General features: G+C 43.1%; 1 protein-coding gene across 1 annotated transcript in view; it reads left to right on the plus strand.

The window, feature by feature from the left end:
• Window positions 1-1,326: 1,326 nt before the first annotated feature.
• KCNH1 (potassium voltage-gated channel subfamily H member 1) overlaps window positions 1,327-22,513 on the plus strand; it is a 189,468-nt gene continuing 168,281 nt past the window's right edge. Inside the window, exons 1-3 of the mRNA XM_086744148.1 lie at window positions 1,327-1,414; window positions 14,247-14,370; window positions 14,607-14,713. Of these exons, the coding sequence (XP_086600274.1) occupies window positions 1,342-1,414; window positions 14,247-14,370; window positions 14,607-14,713 (304 nt within the window). The 5' untranslated portion in view covers window positions 1,327-1,341. The remainder of the gene's footprint in view (window positions 1,415-14,246; window positions 14,371-14,606; window positions 14,714-22,513) is intronic.

Below are 22,513 nucleotides of genomic sequence, written 5' to 3' on the forward strand. Positions count from 1 at the left end.
TTGGCCTGTGCTGCTGGAGCTAGCAGGAATGGAATAACCTGGGTCTTGATGTGTACAGCTGTTGGGGATGGATTTAGATATGTAAAGATGCAAGTTAATGCTTTGATGGGATTTTTCAAAATCCAGCAACATTTTGGGGAGAATTTATAGCCTTTTTGGAACTTCAGGCGCTTGATTTTTCTCTCCAAACCTGTCCTAACTCTTTGGCAGCAGATCCGGGGATGGCCAGTCTACAGTTTGTGACCAGTTTAAAAGCGGCAGTCACATTTAAAAGGCACAGTCACTTCAGGTGCCCGGCAGTGGGGCTGGGCCCTTCCAGGGGTTTAGGATTCACCAGGGTCTCCGGCTGTGCAAGGGGCTGCCAACACGACAACGCTCTGGAACTCAAACTCGATCTGTAGCTCCTGCTGCAACGATGTTGTCGCCTGCCTCCACCCTTCAACTCTCTGCAATACGTGGTGTGGGTCCGGTCACAAAACCGGTGTGGGAGGCCACAGGTCGGTGGCAGGAAGATCGAGCTTTTGCAGCGGGATGCACATACAGTCACTTTTTGGTTGCAGCTGCAGGCCACGCTGCGCAGCTGAGTCGGACCCTGCACATCCTGCGATTCGGCTGCACAGCTGTGCGGTGGCCCTGGCCCAAGCATCACTTGGGAGAGTGTTGGCTGGGCAGTGCCAAAATTCTGTGGGAACAGTGCTTGCGCTTAAAAAGCCTGAGTAACATGGACCCTCGTCTTGGCCGTGCTTTGTTTGCTCCTATTGTGAGAAAAAGCTTTTCCCTGTACGTGTGATCATGCGGAAACACACTTGCGTCTCAAATGTGCCCCGGGATGCGGAGCGTGGAGGTGCTGCGCTTGACGAGGCGTTACAGCGAGTAAAAGCCGCCATCAGCAAGAAAATCTGCCCCTTGAGCTGCAGAGATCAAATTTTCCGTTTACTGATAGATTGGTAAAGGGGAAAGAACAAAGTCCTGTAATCCCCGAACGAAAAACCCGGGTAAATTAAATAATTCGAAGAGTTTAAGACACCTGTCAAAGGTTGCGTTTGAACAGTTCACCTCTCCTCGCCCCGGACGGTGGCGCTGCAGCACCGGCCTTGCGGGGCGGCCGTCCGGGGCGGTGGCGCCCGGCAGGGGGCGCTGCGGAGCGGCCCGGCGGCGGCGCGGCCGGCGGCGGCGGTCGCGGGGCTGCGGTGCGCGGGAGGCGGCGGGGCTGGGCGGGCGGGTGCCGCACAGCCGTGGCGGTCCCGGCGGAGGCATGGGGCGGGCGGGGAGCGGCGCGGCAGAGCGCGGGTCGGCGCGGCCCTGAGCGAAGGTTGCGCGCCGCGCTCCCGCAGAGCGACTATGGCCGGGGGAAGGCGAGGGCTGGTGGCGCCTCAGAACACGTTTCTAGAGAACATCGTGCGAAGGTCTAACGGTAAGAGGGGGATCGGGGCGCCGCCCGCACCCCACGGCCGGGGGCGAAGCAGCCTGCTGCTTCCTCGACGGGGGCATCCCCGGGACCAGAGGGGCGCTGAGCCCCGGCGGCGGTTCCGCAGGTGCCGCCGGGGCCGAAGCCGGTGCCGCTTCGCCCGAGTCCTGCGGAGAACCCCCCGGCCCGGGCGGCGGGGCTCCGGCGGCAGGTGCGCCGGCATGGCCGGGGAGACCGGACGGAGAGGCTGTGTCCGCTGCGGCGCCGGACCCGCGCCCGGGGGGCGAGCCCGGGGCAGCGCCAGGGCCTGGCCCGGGGGTGAGGGGGAGTCGGGGCAGCGGTGGGGTCCGGCGCTCGGCGGGGACTGCGGCGGCTTCGGCCGGGGAGGCGGCGCGGGGACCCAAAATGGTCCCTGGGAAGGGGAAGCCCGGTGCTGGGCACCGGCGGGGGCTGCAGGTCCGAGTTGAAAGGGAAGATTTGTCACAAGTGAGGAGAGAGTTTGCCATTTTGAGGGCTGAGGGTAGGTATTTTATTTTTTTTTTTCCCCCCGTAGTGCGCTGTAACCAGGTCTTTCTCTTGGAAATTTGCGGGGCGGAAAATGCCTCGAATTTCACAATTGCGTGCAAATATGCATTAATGTTATCCAGATTCTTTCACTTAGAGACTCACCAAAAGCAGCTTCCTCCGTAAGCCTGCGACCGTGCAGGCGTTTATGTATTTGTTTAAAGCGAGGCATGTGCAATTTTTTTTTTTTTTTTTTAAGCTCTGAGCCTAAGTTCTGCCATTTTTAATGCTTCCGTTGACTTCAGTGGGGTTACTTAAGGGATTAAGAACTTGTGGTACGATTGAGAATATGCACGATCAAGCTCCTTTTGAAGACAAGACAAGTTAATTAATTAAAAATATAGTCAGTTTGTTCTGATGAGGCAGAGACAATTAACCCTCTTGATAAGCAGCTAAAAGCTCAAATTATGCAAAGAATGATTTTCAGTTTTGGTTGGTTTTTTTTTTCAATTAGGAGATATTATTGGAGAAATAGTCTTTGATAAGACCTTATTTTCACATGAAATTATGAGGGTTTTTTTTAAAGGTGGTTTCTCTCTGTAACTTTCCTGTAGAAGGGAAGGGGTTGGAAGCTGCATTCCTGAAAAAAATACTCGCTGTTCTTACAGTGAATCTTGCTCTCCTGTTTTAAGAAATGAAATGTTACATTGCATCACGTTCAGGCTGCCTCTCTAATCTTCCAGCACCAGTTATCTAAGGCTTTTCCCAAAACTGTCTTGAGTTTGTAATTATTTTCTTCATTAAAAACCAATTTTCTCTTTTGACTTTCAGTGCCAAAACTGTGATGCACTGAGTCAGTTGGAGATGGGGGGAATCATGCAGCAGAAGCTCTGCTGGGTTTCTTCCTCTCTTCCCCCGTTATTAAGAAGGTGTCGTAACTGATCATGGTGCTAGACAGCATAGGTAAAATGACAGTGCTCCGTTTCCAAATGCTCAGCAAGTCCTGAGGGCTGTAATCAATACAAGTTGTTAGATTAAGCCTGGTAGGAAGTGATGCACAGTTCAGACATATTAGGAGAGGCTTAGGGAAGTGACTCAGTTTTAGAAGCCCATTTCTTCTCTGACATGCCTTCTAGTTTTTGCTGGACCCAGTCCAGCTTTGCTGTAAATGTGATGCCATCACATACGAATGTTGTATGAATCAGTTCCAATGTGGGACCATCCACCTCGTCTAACCTGCGTCTCTTCAGGAAACAAGGACAATCTCCTTCCTCTGCTCCTCAGGCAGGGCTGTGCTGGCCAGCATGAGGGCAGCATGCTGGTGCCTTGTTGCCTGTATCGTCTTCGCCTGCCTACGTGGCCTTTGAGATGGTTTGGGATGCCCACAGGATGAGTGCTTAAATGGGCCCATAAAACTTGAGGTTTGGCTCCCCCTTCTTGGTTTTGTTTGATTGGGTAGTAATGTGACCCGCAATGAAACTGTCTGGGCCATTTGAGATTTGCCAAATAAACCTTGGGCTTGTTGTCAAACTGTATTTGCTGGCACACGCAAGCAAGTTAAGTAGTGCCAAAAGATATTGAGTTGATACAGATATAGGAATGTTCCTAATTTGGGGAGGATTCCCTTTGAAAGGAGAGGAATTTGTTGATAGAACAGAAACAGATACTGAGTAAGTGCTTCACTTAAAGGTAACTTGTGTATGACATGCATCCAGAGTCACAGGTGAGCTGAGGAAAACACGTTCTTGCTATGTGTTGTATTTTGGGGCAGGGAGTGTTATCTCAGCGAAAGCGGCCCTATGGTAATAACAATGTAATTGGCATGCAGCCTCTTTTGGAAGCGTTGCTCTAAGGATGGCACTAATTATACTGTTTTTTACCAGTAGTTTAACATGGAATTCTTTGGAGAGCCTTTCACGTTAGATGTGGGACCGGTAAGCTGATGCACCTTCAATGGCTAGAGGTGATACCAGGCATGCACGTTTAGGGTTTTTCTGTTAGGGATAGTATTTTGTTCGTGTTTATATCACACCATCTGCAGCAAGACTCCCCTCAAACTGTTGGTCTGAATTGTCTCCTTTAGAGTTATTAGGGACGAGAACTGCTTCTTAGGTTGCAAATCAACCGAGACAGGTTGGCACTAAATGCCAGCCAAAAGAGCTATGCTAGGGTTAGAAGCTGCACAGTATTTCCTCTCCATGCGTTGGAGTAAAGAAGGAATTGAGAATTTCTCAGCCCATCCTGGGGTGGGATGGCCTTATGATAGCACACACAGGAAAGAATATATGAAGTGTCATCCACCTAGACCTGTGGACCTCATCTGGTCCTCTGTGATTTCTTCTCACAAGACGCTCTTTGGATAAAATGTGAATTTAAGGTTCTTTTCTCTTTGAAATGAGGGACACGATAATCCTACTTGTCTTGCATTTCATGTTTAAAAGCTGTGTTTTCTATACTAGAAAAATAAATTTTGCCTGTAGTGCTTGGCTGACAAAAATTCGTTTGAGGCATTGAAATATTTAAAGACTAGAACACCCAATGGGACAGAAAATGAGCCCATGCTGTAAAACAGTGCAGTATGTAAAGAATTGCTAGCCCCTGATGGTTACTGCTAATGTGATATTAATGTTTTTCTCGGGTAATGTAATATACCCACAGTATACAAGCACTATCACAGTAACGGTTATAATCTTGGTTGGTGGCCAAGGCACCCAATTCAAGTGGAGCAGTGTGTTGTAGAGAATACTGATTCTTTGTGATATTCCAATGCTTTATCAATAACTGGAGGCAGAAATACTTTTCAGAGTACGTAGGTCCCAGATAGATTCTGCAGTCCTTCCTTAGTCAAAATTCTCACTGAGGTACATGATAATTGTGCATGTGTGAGGATGGCAAAAGCAAGCCCTGTGTTCATGTGGCTTTGGAATTTCAGTGGAAGTCACAGATGCTTTTCTGATTTATTGACAAAATGAGGAGGCTGGAAGAAGGGGAGGTTAGAGGGCATAAGGCTTGTGTGAATTTAATCTTGGTTTCACTAAATTGCTTGGGAACACCCTAAGGAGACGTCAGGTATGGAAGCAAACCTGCACTGTTTGATGGAGAATGCAGTGAATTCCCTGTAGCAGGAAAGAAAAAGCACCTTCAGACACAAATCCTGAGAATTACAGGCATTTCTGTGATTTATGACACTGCTTCCATTGAAGACTATGAAGTCCCACTAGAATAAATGTTTTGCAACCTGGGCATGCTAACCTTGTACCATTGCCTGAGACCTAGGAGAGAAATGAACTTATTGTAAACAACTCTGAAATTGAAAAACCTGTTTTTATGTTCAGTGAGAAAGAAATGCAAAGGAAACTAATAGAGAATGAAGAACTAAACCGAGTTTTATTTTCATACTTTTGCACTTGAATAAAATGTTCATTTAAGTGAAATAGTTGCAAAGGGTCCTTAACCTGACAGAGCTGTGCCTGCTGCAACCTGGCCCTGCCTGCCTTCCCTTCAAAACCTAAAGCAGCAAGCAGCATGATGTGGAGATGCAGACCTAGCTGCAGCTAATGCGATTTGGGTCCCAAAGCGGGACAGGCACACTTCCCCAAAGGTAGGGTTTGCTGTCTTAAGTATTATGGGTCTAATTGCTTTCAGACCATTGAGCTGTTGTGTTGGGAGGGCACATGTCTATGAACGTGACAAGCTCTACATCACTCTTCTGTATGTGTTGTGCCCAAGGTTAGTCAGGTCCTGGGCATCGCTGGGGTACCTTGTACTACTGCAACACTTCCAGTAAAGAGCATCAGTCATCAAGAAAGCATTTTCATACTGAGAACAAGACTGTTTTTGTTGAAATTAGCAAGCACGTTTTTGGGGTGGAGTATACTCTTGTGTTTCCTTTTGATAGAATGTGTTTGGTTTCCTGATAGTTCATAAATTTCCATAATTTTCAATAAATCTTCAAGCAACACTGGGTGAAATTCACTATTTGCAGAGGACCAGCTCAGAAGCCTTGTGCTGCAGGTAAATTACATCCTCGTGCGATCTAGTGAGGTTCTGTTGAATAGGGAAATGCATTTTAGTGACGGTTTTAGACATGAAAGTACTGAAAAGGACAAAGTTAACTGTACACAGGGAAGAGCAATATTGATGTATGCCTTACGAGGTGCAACGTCTGGGGTAAGCTATCCTATTTCTTAAAGCTCCCAAAGGGGCCGACTTGGAAGGCTGTAATGGATTTGCAGGAGATTTTCTGCTCCATGCTGCCAGTTTAAAGTCTCATCCACCTTCCAGACTTCAGTGGGTTAATTTCAGCATAAAAACCCCAACGTAATGGAATAGAGCGTTCTGGCCTGGAGAACGCTTTCCTTCCCTTGCGTGGAAGGCTCTTTGTTAGAGTCACACTTTGCAAAAAGTGCATGGAAAGCTGCTGGATCAGTAATAAGATGGTGCTATATGTATAGAGTGCCTTTAGCTGGAGATTTTGTTTCTCTTGTGATTACTATGGCTTGCTCTGTGCAAGGCAAATTGAACGTTATCCTCTACAAATCTGGCATCCGGTAGTTGAACTTGAGTCCGTACCCTTTTGTATCTACTCCTGCAAGACCCAGTTTATTCAAGATTTCCTGTAAAATCAGTTTTGGCTGAGTAAAATCAGTTTTGGCTGAGTAAAGTCCATGAGTGTAGGTCTGTGTGTTGGCACTGATTAAAACAAGATGTTTAGCCATGAAAGCAGCAGACCTTGAAAAACCAGGAGGACAACTTGTAGGTTGCATGTTAAGGACATGTTCCCAAACTGAGAATGAAACAAAGGAAAGGGTTTTTGTTTCTTCCTGGTCTTCCTTCTTTTCTAAGTTAACAGCTGTGGAGACACTTTTCTTTTCATCCATGTTTTTAATACAATTGGTTAGTACATCAAAATACCTATTCACTATTGATATTTTTTTTCCCTCCGTATAACTTGAGTTGAATATATTTTTTTTTGCTGTTTTTTCTAGACCAGAAGCTTCTAGTTTTGTGTGTACATCTTTATGCATCTTAGAAATGTACGACCTGATTTCCTTAAAATGACTTTTGTAGATGGTAGGAAAAAAGCCGTACAACACAGAGATGATAGATAATGTGTTTTAAAATTAATGTTCTGAAAGCTCAAGAAGTTCTACTGTGATAATTCAACATATCAATCCATTTCTGCATTAAATCCTAGAACAAGATCGTAAAACAAATCTTAATGAAAGCCATTCATTGGAGAATTTGTTAATGCATTTTTGTAACTCATACAGCTAAAAGTGAGCAGGGAGTTAGGTCTTGTCAGATGCTTTTAAGGATTTTGATAGCTGTAGCTAGAATCAGTAAATCAATAGGCTTCTTTAAACTGATGGAAGACTCCTATAATTGATGCAACTAAAACATGCTTTTTCCTGGATTTCTTTTAAGATCAGATGGGGAAAAAAAAAACCCATGCCAATTGAATGGTGAAGTCTCATAGCTAAACAGTATTTTTGTCCTTTATTAAGAATGGTGCAGTATATGATTCTTACAACTGATGAACTTTCTAATTTCTGAAAATTATCTCATGCTAACATCACATTTGTCTGAATGTCTTTTTTTTTAACTTCTCTGTATGGATAGTACTTCAGGGATAGGGAAGCAGTGATGCTATGCATAAAATATCTATGACAGCTCCTGTGAACTTTCCATTTCAGCTATTCTTGTTACATTATTCTGCACTAATTTGTTTTATTTTTTAAAAAATACAGATAATTAATGAAGATTTTACAGCTACTAGTGTTGGAAGGATGTATTCTTTTCAATTCACACTTTTCTCGTGGTGGAAGACTACTGTGAAATATTTGCTGTAACAGGGCAAAATAACAAATGCTGAGATGGAACCAGTAGTTCTATCTATACTGCTGGCTGAAATCAGCATTCATTTTCTGTAATGATTCAAACTGAGTCACTTGAGGTTGTTGTTTTCATTAGTGTCTCTTTTGTTATTTGTGGTAAGTACGATGAAATACATTTTTTAATAATTCTTTTCAGCCTGTACTAGCACTGTGCTCTGGAGTACACATGACAATGAAAGTCATGTTTGAATAAAGCATGAAACGCTTGCATGTAGTGGATTGTGTTCATGCTATAGAAGCAAAGGAGCTTTTAAATCCATTTTTGTCTCTGTAAAATAAATAGTTATATAAAAGTTTTACAAAACATGTAAGCCCAAATGAGCCTATCTGTAGGGTTTTATAACATGTTGTTTTGTATTAGAGTGAGGCTACAGTTCAGAATAATTTGGTCTCTGTATAAAGGATGTACAATTTTGAGGCCACTATATCATCATTCTATAGAGAGATGAAGTTGTTCAGTGGGATGTTTAAACATTGATGCACACGCACTCCCACTCCAGGGATGAACACAAGGAGATGCTGAGTGGATGTCTGTATCCATGTAACACCAGTGACTTCTACAGGAGAATGTGGGTGGAAGAGCAGAATTTTGTCCTATTGCTTTTATTCTACTGTGTGAATAGTCTTTCGGTCCTTTGAGCAGCTCTTGAATACAGTTACGGCACTTCTGTTAAGATTAAAATTTGGTTGGTTCCTGTGTCTTTCCTCCCTGAGGTGTGAGCCTTGAATCCCATGCATGCAAAGAAAGGATTGAATAAATGCTTGACATTCAGTTTGACTAATTTGTACTGCTGTAGGGCCATATTTTGATCTCTGAACTTACGTTTGAACAGTGTAACTAATCAGTGTGACTAAATGCTGCTGGTTTACTTTTTTCAAAGCTAAGACTAAGCATGAGCAAAAATCAACACATACCTATCCTTTGCAAGTTGTTAAAGCAAAAGTATATCTGCTGTGTGACCGTAGCAATTTTGAAAGGCTTACTTACAAACAACGTTCTATTTCCGTGTGTTGTGTTCCTTGCCAAAAATTTAACCATCTCTTCTTTTTCCTCATATCGAAATGATGCTACTTGTGACGCAGAGTCGCAAGTTTGTAAATAGCAAATTGTTCAGAAACTCATCTGTCTGCGGTTCATAAGCTCTGTGATGCTGTCTTTCATCATATGATAGTTGCAGGTGACTTTTGCCTACTGCACATTTCTTATGGTGGCTGTGATGTAGAACCTATGCTGCTTTCTGCCCAGCTAACAGAACAATAGCTAAGGAGGCCGTATCCCCCACCCCTACCCCCAGAGACCACGGGTTGGGTAGGAAACCGATTTACTAAGCAGTTATTTTAGTTCTGCCGTAGTAGTGGTTTGTGCTTTGTGACGCTAGAGGTCTAGGTTTGCTCCACTGAAGATCCATGGGAGGAGTTTGAGACAATAAAAAAGACACACTGGTCTCAATAAGCAGGGTTGTGTCCTCACCCAGCTTGGTGAAGGTTGGGTCTAGAATTAAGGGGGCAATTTATCTTCTGTTGGAGTCTGATGGGAGAATTAGCAAGTTTGGTGAGGAGCAGATCTTCCCACCACAGTGAGCCTGATTCTTCTTTCACTGAGAAAGGAACAAATTAGGAGCAAATCTTTGGAGTTTTGTATTTGTGTGATGACTGTGGGAAAAGATATTAATGTATTTAAATTACATTTGTGCATTGCACCAACCTGGGCACACTTGTGGGGGGCTTTCACAGACCTGCGTGCATATCTGAAAGCGCAGTGGGCACCAGCCTCTGTTGTCACCGAGGTCCCCTGCTACGAGTCGCTGAGCAGAGGTTTCCTCTTGGTCGCCTCTCTGTAGGCAGCAACGTGGGAACTTGTCTGGCAGCATTGTGGGAATACATCTGGCTGCTGGTTTCTGACCAGTGTGTCCCGGAAGAGGGCCCATGTGTCACTGAAGGGACAGGGAAGGCAGAACTGGTGTGCTGGCCTCTGGAAGGAGGTGCGGGCTCAGCTTCGCAAGGTCCACCTTACAGGAGAGGCTGGGATGGGTGTGAATGTGAAGCAGTGCTGGGGAGTGGTAGGGAGGAAGGATTTTGGTAACTTGCTCCGTATTCTTGCAAGGAGGTGACCTCTCCTCAGTCAGCTGGTCCTGACAAGCTACATGTCTGTGAGGTGCTGCTTCTCAAGCATTTTTGAGGTTTGAGCTGATGGATTGTTTCAGTTAAATAAACCACTATATGTAGCAACAAGATTCAGTGGATACGATAGTTTCGATGAAGCTGGGTGTTCCAGAGGCTTGCTATCACTGTTGCTAAAGGATCGCTGTTATTTGGAAAAACATTTTCTGATTCTTCTGTGATGATGTATTTTGTGAGGAAAGTACTGGTTTCAGTGACTAAGCAAAATCCAGTCTTACATTTTTAAAGGAATTAAAATGTTTTTTTTCTTGTTGCTTTAAAGCCGCCGTGACTAGTTTAAAGTGATAATCCAAAACAGGTCTGACATTTGAGTGTGTAAAGGCTGACATGTGGCTATACTGCAGTGAACAGAACTGACTTGTGAAAAATGCAGGCTACAAAATACAAAGTGGGGCACCTCACAAAGTAGCCAGTGCTGCAGACCCTCATCACAGAAGCCCGCCCTACTCATGCAGGTGATTGGGCTGCCTTTGAGATGCTACAGTTCTCACTTGTGTTTCTGCAGCGTAAGTTTCTCTGTGCTGCGCCTCTACATGTTTCTGTGCCTCCCGACAGTCTTCCTCAGGCTGTGCCAGCTGCCAAGCCAGAACCCCAGGTCTTCTTTTATATGAGCCCACCTTCTCTAGTTCCTAGCTCAGTTCTTCTTGGAGCTCATAAGGAGGGCTGATGATGCTTACAGCTTCTCCTTGGGCCAGGTAATGCTGCTAACCAAATTGACACTGTGATAGAAATTGATTTCCTGGTAAGGGAATCCTTTGAGTCCTTTCAAAGAGGTGCCTCAAGTCACTAAATAGTTTGAGTACTGCAGCTATCACATGTACATCTTACCCCCTGTCTTTGAAGAGAATATAGCCATGGATCTCTTCATTGTCTTCCTCTGTCCAACTCCTTTCCTGGCCTTGTTGACCCACTTGTAAGTCCCCAAGAGGCTTTGCCCTGAGATGCTCTAAGAGTTCACTAGAGCATCCCTTGCGCTTGTTGTTCAGCAAAGCCACAGCTGTTTCCTGGCCCCTGCAACCCTGTGTTCCTGCAGACAGAGAAGCAATATTTGCCTCAATGGATGTTTTAAAATATTTTCTTGCATTAGGAACAATTGTTTAATAGATTATGAGCTGTCTCCAAGCAGCACATTGTCAGAGACGTCAATGCAATTGAGTGCAAATGGTAGCAATGAGAACAGCCCTTCTACCTCCAGGTTATCTGTCAGAATAAACTATGCAGGGGAGTTATAAGTGGGAGTCCTTATTTAATGCTATGTCTTGCCAGTGTTCACACAGGCAAAATACCGTTGTCGGAGACACTCCTTCTGAAGAAATGCAGGCGTGTTCTCCAAGTAGGCACAGAACCACTGTTGTGTCATTGTTTTGTCTCTAAAGAAATCTGGAAAGAGGAGTGAGTAACTGGAAAGAAATTCCTATTTGTCTCAAAGACCCTTTCTGTGCAGATGCTGGGGCTCCCACTCTGTGGGCTGCTAGGCTGCAGTGAGTTTAAAAAAAAAAAAAAGTGGGTACAGGAAGTTTGTAAACCACCAATGCAGATTGTCTATCCCTTTGCAACAAAATCAAGAAGAAAGGAACTGATCATCCTGAGCCTGGTAACCTCCTAAGGAAAGCTGTCAGAAAGTGCTGCATTGGAAACCTTTTTCCTGGCGTGGCAGTTGGGATGATGCTATGCTGCATGTTTTGCCTTTAGAACTTTGTAGGCACATAAAGATCTCAGCTTGGTTGTAACTCACAACTAAACCCAGCCTGGACTCTCCAATGAGGCAGTCTACCTCCAGCTCCTGGAGAAGCTCACCCAGTGTAGACTAACAGGATTGTCTACTAGGGGTGCAGAAAATACAACAGCCAGGTCCCACTGACTTAAAAACTCATATGGTGAGGATGTTGGCATCTGCTCTCTTCGGTAGCTTGATAATTAGAGCAGTCATTCAGAAGTTGAAATGAAGGCTGAGCTTTCACTGCCTTCAGATAGCCTCACATCTCTCAGAACACCCAAACTGCTAGGCTGTCAGGGATGAGGGAAATATGTGGGTGTGTTCTCCAGGCATCCCTTGGAAACTCTGCCAGTCCAAAAAAATCAGACTTCATTGGGCCAAAAGGTAAGCCAGTGGGAATGTGATTCTTTAGCTCCTGCAATAATGGCAGAGAATCTCGCGTATTGTCTGTGAGAACCAAGTTTGTGCTAAAATATTAGGTATCACAAGTAATATAGGAAAGGGGAAAAAAAGCCTCAAAATAGCCTCTTTTTTTCATTGATTTGCATAGTTTAACTTAGGCAGGTTTCTATTTGCTGTGCTAGTGTTTTTCAGTTCTATCTCACCAACAGTATGCACTCCAGCTCCTGAGTCTTTGAGAGCTGGGCACCGAGGGGCTAGGCTGTAGCAGCCTTGCCTTTTGGTGCTTAAATCCCCTTGCCGACTTAGTGCTTTGTTTTTACCTGTAAAAAGGGGATAAGAGCACTGTCCTACCAAACAGAAGCATTGCAAGGCCAGGTAAAAGTAGAACTAACACAGTAATGGTCATCAGAAAAGTGCCCTGTCTAGCTTTTAATTAAAAAAAAAGAGATTATTTATCCAAAGACAATGTTGAGGTTTAAGTGTGAAAGGAGAGTCGCTGCTTAAGTTAATAGAAGCTCTTCAAGGAGCTCTTGAGGAAGCGGAGAGAAGGGTAAGATACCTTTTGAGAAGGGGAGGTGGTGAGAAGGCACACATGCATGAAATAGCACCGTTCAGATCAGGGCAGGACCTGGCTGGACATTTGTATTTGCATATTTTTTTGTCATTTTTTTGTACTTCCTGGTGAAAATTTTAAATTATGCTAACACAGTGCAATGCAGTGTTTATAATAGACACTCAAAAGCACTTGCTTTAGCAATGAGAAATGACTTGGCTTACTTATTCATAGGAAGGGGTAAAAGACATGTATTGTTTTTGGAACAAAGTGCTTCAACCAAGGAAAAAACATGGTATTTAAAGGAGGCTGTGAGAAACAAAGCAGTTAAAATGTCCTGAAGTTATACTACTGGTGTCTTTCACTCTGAAGAGTGTATAAAGCTACACTTAATCATGCTCCTGGGATTGGGCAATGGATTTAGACAGCTACAGGAATGTTTTAGTTAAACCTACTTGAAGTTTGCAACGGGACAAAAGATTTTGAAAGGGAAAGTTAAACTAAACAAACCTCTTTGCAATGAATAGGTTAAATGTCTTGTTTGTGTCTCTTGGTTGCAGGAAGCTTTAATGATGGCTCCTTATGTTTGAGCAGTTGGGGGGAGATCCTGGAAAGCAGATGGTGTAGGGGGCTCCCTTAAAGGCTCCCCTTAAATATGGATGTGTCTGAATCTTGTGTGGCTGCCTTGCTGTTCTTTCAAAATCCAGAGGATCTTTGCTGCTGTGAAAGGAGCCACCATCTCCCCCTGCCTCCCAGTGCCCAAGCGGCAGCACTGCTATGTCTGTGTTGGTGCAGGTGTGGTTAGCTGACTTTTGGCACAAGAGCCAAAGCGGCAGAGAAGAGCAAGGACTGGGCCCAGCATTGAGTATGTTCATAATTTGAATGAGGTATTAATCATTAAAAAAAAAACGTAGCATGCACAGATCCAGTGGGAATGGAAGCATGAATCCTTGAATCCTGCTCAGGGCTGCTTTTTTTTTTTTTTTTCCTTCTCCTTACTCGTTGAAACTCCTCCTGGCTTGTACAGCGAACAAAACTTTTTTCTCCTGGTGTAAGTACTAACCCTAGTTGTCTGGTGTCTAGTTTGGAGTGCTGTGCCATACACGTCACACAAGAAGTATTTGAGCTTGTGTGGCCAGCAGTGAAGGCTGTACTGAGAGGAGCCACTGTGTCTACCTTCAGAGAGGAGAAATATCAGTCACATGCTGTTTTGGCCCTGCGTGAGAGGCCAGAACTCTCAAACACACATTCAGACTGAGTGTCATGATGGATCAGAGCATGTGGCACAGTGGGAAAGAGTTTGATGAATCTGTCCTCAGTCAAGGGATGAATTTTACTTGCTTAACCATCATGTGTTTCACATGCCTAAATCCATCCTCTTAAGCTTTGCATGAATAATTAATTTTTTTTTTTAAATAAGAATTTACTTAAAACTGGGAATAATCCTATTGACTGCAGTGGGAATAGTATCTGGGAAAAACTGTACAGGGACTGAAGCAATCAGAATTGGGTCCTGAAATGAGTATTTCCTCTAATACAACCATAGCCTTGTCTAATGTCTAACTGATGTGTTCTTTCAAACAGATACTAATTTTGTCTTGGGTAATGCCCAGATAGTGGATTGGCCCATTGTCTACAGCAACGATGGATTTTGCAAGCTATCAGGATATCACAGAGCAGAAGTTATGCAAAAAAGCAGCACCTGCAGGTATTCGAGAACAGATTTATTTTCTGTTAAATAGCTTGTAGTGTTGTGCTTGTTGCTTGAGGAGAAAAGTAATCTGTTTATTCCAGTTTTGTATTTTATCTCCTGGGGCTGCATCTGTCAAATGTGCTTTCCAGGTGAAAGGAGGGCTGTTTCTAAATAGGTCCTTTTCACACTGTAAACAAATGGTTTTGTGTCTTTGTCTAGCATCTGACTTGAATTTCTCGCTTTACTTGCAGTTTTATGTATGGAGAGCTGACAGACAAAGATACAGTTGACAAGGTCCGACAAACATTTGAGAACTATGAGATGAACTCCTTTGAAATTTTGATGTACAAGAAGAACAGTAAGTAGTTGATTGGTTTGTTCGTTAACATAGGTGTGTAAAGTTGTTTTAAATTGTAGTTTAAACTGCAAGTCTGTCAGCCTGGAGGACGCTGTTTTATCTAGAGCTAAATAATTCCCAGTTCTACCAGTGAATCTACAAGGGAGAAATGAGAACATTAGGGATGAAAGTCACTCAGGGAGGCAGACGAAGCTCTAATTTGTTCTGATGTTTAGAGCAGTTTGTGTGTTATGCTTTAAGACAACACTCAAGATTCCATCAGCAATGATAATACACAAGCTAGGTTTGTGCAAGTGGTTTTAATTACAGATAACATACTTTTTCAATTTTTAAAAAATTGATATAGCAAAGCCAGTATTTAGGTATAGTTTCAGAATAAAAAGAACACATCTTTCATTTTAGAAGCTGAACAACTACCAACATTTTTAGATGAAAATGTGTTTTGTTTTGGACAAAAATTCCTTAATTGGGATATGATTTTTTTCCTGGGAATTTCAGTCTGTCTGTAACTGTACATGCCAACAGATGAACTACTTGCCCAAAACTTGTTGCCCCATCTGGTGTGGACTATGTCATAGCACAGTTATTTTCATCTGCTTAATGTCACCTGAAATGTAGATACACCGAGGTCTTCAGCCTGGCCAAATGTTAAGATGAAAGTCTGCATTCTGTATTTTGCTTTTAACAATTTTGCCTTCTAATCAGTAAGCTGGTAGTGTCTGTGTACAGGGGAGGGTACCTTGCAGAAGCATCCTGCTAGCAGCTCCTTCACATTACAGCCGTGATGATCAATTTGCCCAGTTCTGCATTAGTGGGAATGGGGGACTTTAACTGCAAAATATAACATGAACTGTTATGATGTAATTTTCAACAGTTAATCTCGTTGCTGCCTTGTTTTTTTTTTTTGTTAGAAAGACCAGTTTTCTGGGGAAAGGCAATCCAGTCTACCTGTATGTGTGAACTCTTGTCTTTCTGTTAAAATAACCAGCTAGTACTGATTGTTGGAGTTTGGTAAGAGAACCACAGGCACTTCACAAAACATAAAATATAATACTTATGTATGCTAGTGCTGATCTTTGGATGTGTGGAGCTGCTTGTTTTCTATCAGAATTAATCTGTTCTTCTCAGAAGTGGTGGTGCCAAAGTACGTGGAATTGTTTTTTGCCATCTTCTAGAGAGGAAAAAAAAATTCTTATGAGATTTTTGCTTCGTCTCTCTTCTAGTCTTTTTCTTCTCTTTTTAGCCTGTTCAAAGCATCATGACTTCTGACACGATGCTGTTGCTCAGGGCTCTTCTGGAGCGTGGCTTTGCTGGTCCAACTCATTTGAAAAGCTCTGTGCACTATCTGAATGACCTCGCTTTGTGCTTCTTTCCTTCTAGTGTTATCTGCTTCCAATGTTTACCTATTTCTTAAAGCTGATTTCTGTTCCTAGCTCAGTTAGTGGCCGTAGGGACCATATGCAGCTCGCATCTATGCATCCAAAGCCAGGTAAACAAGCTGCAGTCCTGGGATCTGGGAGGATCTGGAATTCTCTCTTAGTTAACAGTGATTTGGCACCAAGGGGCTATGCAGCTACTCTTCTGTCATTGCTGCAGCATATGGCCTGTAGTAGAGCCTGGGGCCTCTGTCTTTTATGCAGAATTAAAGCAAGGTAACCGTGGAGCGAGAATGTTTCCTGCCCTGCTGTGCACCTCCCTGAGGAGAGGCAGCCTGGAACAAAGTCCAGCTGTGCAGAAGCTGTGTGGTGCGACATGCCAAAAAGCGGAGCTGCGATGGTTCTGCTGTGTGCACAGAGGGTCACAGGCATGGGAAAAATGGAAGCGCAGAGCTTGCTTTTAAGTTTAACAAAACCCAGTGCTCTTATGTTTGTTAGATTTGTGGTTTTAGAGATACATTAACTACTGTTACAGAGACTGACTAATAACACTTGAGAGTTGTATCTGAAAAGTACCAAAAAGGAGACATTTTGGAGGTTTTTCCCGGAATAAGCCACATTTTAGAAAAACACTGTTGTGTTTACCGGTCACCTAGCACCCAGACAGCTAGGTGGTCTTGCCTTTATGGTCACCTTACTTCTGCCTGCAGCTATGGCATTTGCCTGCTCGGGCAATGAACATGATTGGTTTCATCCTACTCTGTTTGAAGGTTTTGGAAAGGACTCTCAGTTTTGTTAGACATATTTTTTCCTGCTCTTTGTTTCTTTTTTTTTGTCTCTCTATTCTTCCCTCATTCTATTTTTCTTCTTCAAACTAGCCAGTGAATTAGACAGGAAATAGATTTTTGTTGTTCTTTACCTGTCCTCTCCTTCCCTATAAACTAACAGTCATGATAAATAGCAAGTTTTTCTTCCATTTTTATGCTATTGAATAATTGGGATGTTTTCAACAGCCTGTACGTTTAGTGTACTTTTACCTGTTTTAACAATACAATCTATCCTTCCAGGAGAAAAAAGGGAAAAAAAGCAGGAGTTTCAAGTTAACTGTGATGTTGCTAGTGCAGGTCAATCTTCATCTTTTATCTTTATGAGCAGCAGTCAGCTCTCTTTCTCTGAGTAACTGTTATGTCCTGATCTTACACTAGACATGTCAACAATACTTTGAGACATTTAATAATGCTACTAGAAGTGATAGGCTTGTTTTTGACAAGGCACTTTCCATGGTGGTGACCCAGTGCTGGTATTTACTTGGTTGTGCTATAAGAATATCCTACCCAGATGTTGACAGATACAGTATATCCACCTGCTTTGTTGCACAGTATCAGCCCTAGAAACAACGTGGGCCTAGAAACAACTAGCCCTAGAAACAACGTGGGCTATAGTATTCAGAACTGCTACACAATTTTCTGCCTTCATCATTTCTCTCTCCAGCCCTTCCGCCATCCAAAAGTGGCTGTCCTTCCTCTTTTCAGAACTTGAAGTTGAGATGTGGTAGAGATTTGATGTTTCCTTGGCCTAGGCTCTTGATTGTTTATGTGACAATCATTGTTATTCTCTGGAAGAATTGCTTCCTAGAAATGCAGAGCTCCTTCAGGGTAATTGGAACCAATTGAAGCAAGCAGGTGCACAACCACCAGAATTTTTTGTCGTTTGTTGCTCTGATGCCATCCTGCTGCATTCAGTGGGGATTCGTGGTCATACCTGGAAGGAGACAAAGTGAAAGCTTTCTTTAATCTGAACTGCAAAATGACAACAGACAGGTTGACAGTAATTTCATGTGAGAGCTTCAGTTCCATTGTTTGATTAGATGTGAGTGTCCAGTGATGCTGGAAGTATTGTTTATTTTTATATCAGAAAAGAAAAACATTGTTAAGTCTCACTGAACTCAGTGGAGTTATACTAGCCTACACCAAGGAAGGATACGGCCTAATGTATTAGAAAATATTTTGTATCTAGTCTTAGTCATGTCACGGCTTATTTGAACTGATGCAGCTTTAAATGTCTAACTTTTTATGAAACTTTGACAGCCATTTGTTAGGTATTTAGACTTTATGGTCAGCCTCATAAATTAAAATAGCTAAGTAAATTCATTGCCTAGTTTTCCATCTGCAGCATAGATCTGGGTTACAAGCAGGGCAAAAGCAGGCTGCTTCTAGGTGCACTTGCTTCCATTGTTGCTGAAGTAAATTTTCGTAAGAACATAAATTTACTTGCTTCTGTCTTCCTCTGAAGAGGTGGCACCCCTTTGAAATCTAACCCCCATTTCTATGCAGTACTTGATCTGCTTCAGTGGAGGAATATCTGAAGTGGGCTGGACTCTTCAAAGCTAAAATGCGTAAAGAGTTGCCAAGAGCCTTCAGGCCTCCCCGTCTGAGCAAAGACATTCCCATTGCTTGTGGTCCGCAGCAGTGCTGCGGAGAGCCATAAGACACCTTTCCCTCCCTCCCCTCCTCTTTCTTTTCTCAGAGGTTTTCTACAGGTGAGGCCAGTGGAATGGCAGCAGCCAAAGGATTGGCTGTAGGTATTTCTTTTGCACACTGCCAAGTGATTCAGAGAAGCAGTAGCTCTCCTCTGAGTACATATATTATGGTGAGAGTCCCAAAGGCTGGGCTTCACATTCAGTTTGTGCTAGGGTTCTGTGGTACTTGAATGTTTAACAGATTTAATACAATGAATTTTTGTGTGGAGGGTTTTTTTTTGTTTTGTTTGTTGGATTTTTTTTTTATACATGCACCATCACCCCACAACATATTAGAAGGCTCTTAGATGTCAAAGAATGACAAATAAGCCCAAAATAGTGATTTGGGAGATTCTAGATACACTTATCTTTCAGACCAATAGTGCTGGTCTGTAGTGCTTTCCACCGATGTTTAAAAACAAATAAACAACAATCCCATCCTAATTTATAGAGAGCAAAATTCACTTCAGGGTGGTAGACCTCTGATTTCCCACCACTACGGAGAGTTTTCTCATAACTGGTATTGGTTAAAACCATTTTAAACCTTTTATATTGGTGTGTGCTGTGCCTCTGGTGTCTGCAGATGGAAACCTTTGATATAGAAATGGCTAAACAAAATCATTGCATAGGACCAGAAGCAGGAAAGAATGAGGGTATTGGAGTAAAGTGGCATGTATCCTCCTGAGCCTCCTGTTGAAATCTAGCTCTGTATTTGTCAAGCAGCATGCACACCTGCATCTCCTCTTCTGTGAAATCCATCTGCTTGAGTTTGGTTACCTTCTGGAAGGTCAAATCAAAGTATTTTGGATTCATAAAACTCATAGTTCTCACTGATCTCATCAACTTCAAATGTGTTGCCAAGCAAGACCTACTGTTATCTCCGCAAACATATTCAGAGCAATGAGACTTCCGAGTAGTTGTCCTTAAATATACAGTTCAGAGAACTTCAGAATCAGGTAAACCATATCAACACTGCTGCAGTACAAGGGTGTGTGCTGAACCTTTTTCCTACTGTGTTGTTCCAGTGTCATAGGATAACTCCTGTGTGTAGCGATTCCATCTTTGGGGACTGAAATTGATTTTCCTTATCTTAGCATGTAAAGATCTGACCTTTAGAAGCGTTAGCTGCCAGAGCATAGCAGCATCAGATGTAGAAAACATGAAGGTAACAGCTTTTAAAGTGCTGGAAGTGTATTGTAAGGTCTATTATTATTGGCACAGAGCAGTGAGCTCCTGCATAGTGAGTTGGTTTGTAATTTTTCAGTGCACATTCTCTCCTGGAAGGTAAAGTCTGTAGGAAGACTTTTACTTGGTGTTGCATCGTCAAATGTCAGAGACTCCTCTGTGCTCCTAGTTAAAATCTATGTGGACATAGTGGCTTGCCTAACTCTTTCTTATCACACCTCATCAGCTGGTTTCCTAATTGGATATTGGACAACCTGTTTGGTCTGTGTGAGGTGGAGAGAAGCAACCTCATACCGAGCACCTGGGCATAAGCGAAACTCCAAAAGAGGTGACCGTAATGGTCAGCTGTGCTGTTTATAGAACTGAAATTCTGCTGTCTGCATCGCTGCGTGTAGGAGTTGGCGGAGACACGGCACGTGCTTCTGTCCTTTTCAGTTCCATACTGCTTGACTGTGTACCTTCAGGGCAATACCTGTCTGGTGACTGTTTGACTGAGACGTTGTCAAGTAATGCAGAGGTGGGGCCGCCTTGAGGAAGCTTGCCCTGTTCAGTTAGGACAGTGAAGAGATCAGCTGAATTGTCAAAACATGTTTTTTTCATTGTATTTATAAACTAAATTTTGTTTTACATTGTGGAAAGAAAAATTGCTTATTGCAGTTTTATTTAAGCAATGCACTTTTTGTACTTTAGAAAGCCAGCTGGTAGATTGACCTCTTCAATTAGGTGGTTCAAGGTGTGGGAGAAGAGTGCATTTAGACAGTGATTTTGATATTCATCGTAGCCTATTTTTGTTTGACAGCATGAAAAACTAAAGGAGGTGTCATCAGTATGCTCAAGGGGAGAAGACCTTTAATAAGGAATAAGGAATAGACCTTTAATATCTCATTCACTTTGATTCTGTGAGAGTTTCTGAAGGACCTCAATGACAGTTAAATAGCATGTTAAATGCTGGTGTTCCTGGCAAGGGGCTGAACATATCACTGTTGAAATAGACAGGACTGGAAAAGAGGAGAGGAAAGAGACAGTAGTCTTTGTATTATAGATGGGAAATTATAAGATGTGGAGACATTGACTGTGTGTTAGTCTAGAGAAGAATTGGCACCTGAATCACAGCTCTTAAAATTGTCTTGCCTGTGCTCAGGTCAGTGAAGACTGTTAAGAGCTGCATCTATTAATTCTGGAATTAGCTACGTCACTTTAGTACCATGAGACAGGCTGGTACTACAGGCTACTGTCAGAAATTCATTGTAAATTTTCATTTCTTCCCAGTTCATGCTGCTTCTCTATCAGCTTTGAAGTGACATTCCCTTTTCTAGCATGATTGGTTCTATGCCACTAGACAAACTCTGGATTCCTTCACTGTTGATTTCAAATCTGACAGAAGCCAACGTGGCTCGCGAATGTTTACTTCTTTGTTTGTGCATTGGCATTATCTTTGAACTTCACCAGTGAGAGAGTTTGCCAGGAATGAACACAAAATATAAATGAAAGTAGATGTATTGTTGGAAACACTGGTAAACAGTCTCTGCGTGGCTGTACATCAGTGCAAACTGGGGGCATATGGGGAAGTTACTCTTGTTTTGCTATGAGAGCTCTGAAACATGCTGCAGTTTCTCTCACTGCCTGAATAAGCCATAGGCTGAACCTGAAAATCACATTTTTCATTAAAATGGGCTTGTTTGTACCTCTTCCTGGTAGTGATTGGCTGAGCAGGGACATCTGCTTTGACACCAAGAGTATGGGGGCTGCCTGTAGGAGGCTGAAATTCTAGTTTCCGACCTGATTTATAAGTGGTTTATACTTTAAGCTTTCCTGTTTAATAGTTAAATAAACTGTTTAATGTTTAAAAAGTAAAATTCTTCTGATAATTAAAGCAGTATGCAGGAAAAAAGCTGAGCACAGCCACATCGTGGCTAAGCCTTTCAGCGTGTTCCCACAGTTCAGATCCTGGTTCTGCTCTGAATGAGCTCCTGGTTGCAGAGCACTGTGGAAAGCCCATGTTACCCAGCTCCGTAAGCACTCACCTCATGACTGTATTTTTATATCCACTTGTCTCCTATTCACAGAAGAGACTGGCAGCGTGGTGGGGAACACACTGCAGGGAAAAATACTGAATAGTGTTGTGGGGCCACATACATGGCCTGGCAGAATTTTCCATCTACTTATTTCTGCTGGTGATGCGTTACTGTGTGTAGATCCAAACCTGGAAGATAATTTACACAGACCACCTGTGCCACCTTGATTTTATATTCTGCCCTGGAATACACCTTGTTTGTGGCACTCTGACACTCTGGAAATTATAAAGGTACCCAAAGAGTGAGGAGTCATCAAAAGCACTTACTTTTAGCTATCAAGCTACTTTTAGCTATCTCGTTGCCTGTAGGGCACCCCACTAAGATCTACACTTGGTTCTAGGTAAAACAGTATTTTATTTTCCTTTTTACTATAAATAATGCAGCACAGGAGTGGGAGTCAAGGAAGTCAGAAGGTGAGAACCCTGCTGATAGAAGCTCGTTGCCCTGCAGCAGCCCTCTGCAGGTTTTCAGAAAAAGTTTTTCCTCTTGCTGCATTCAGAACATGTTAGGAAATCTTGCAACCACATATCACACCATAATCATAAAGAGAAGATGACAGCATGCATCTGACAAATAGCCAGAATAAGAGGGTGAAATGCATCCTTTCTGTGATATGTACAGCAATCTTCAAAAGCAGGGTAATAAG

Source organism: Chlamydotis macqueenii, chromosome 3 (assembly GCF_036417535.1).
Source record: "Chlamydotis macqueenii isolate bChlMac1 chromosome 3, bChlMac1.mat, whole genome shotgun sequence".
In the NCBI taxonomy this organism is placed as follows: domain Eukaryota; kingdom Metazoa; phylum Chordata; class Aves; order Otidiformes; family Otididae; genus Chlamydotis; species Chlamydotis macqueenii.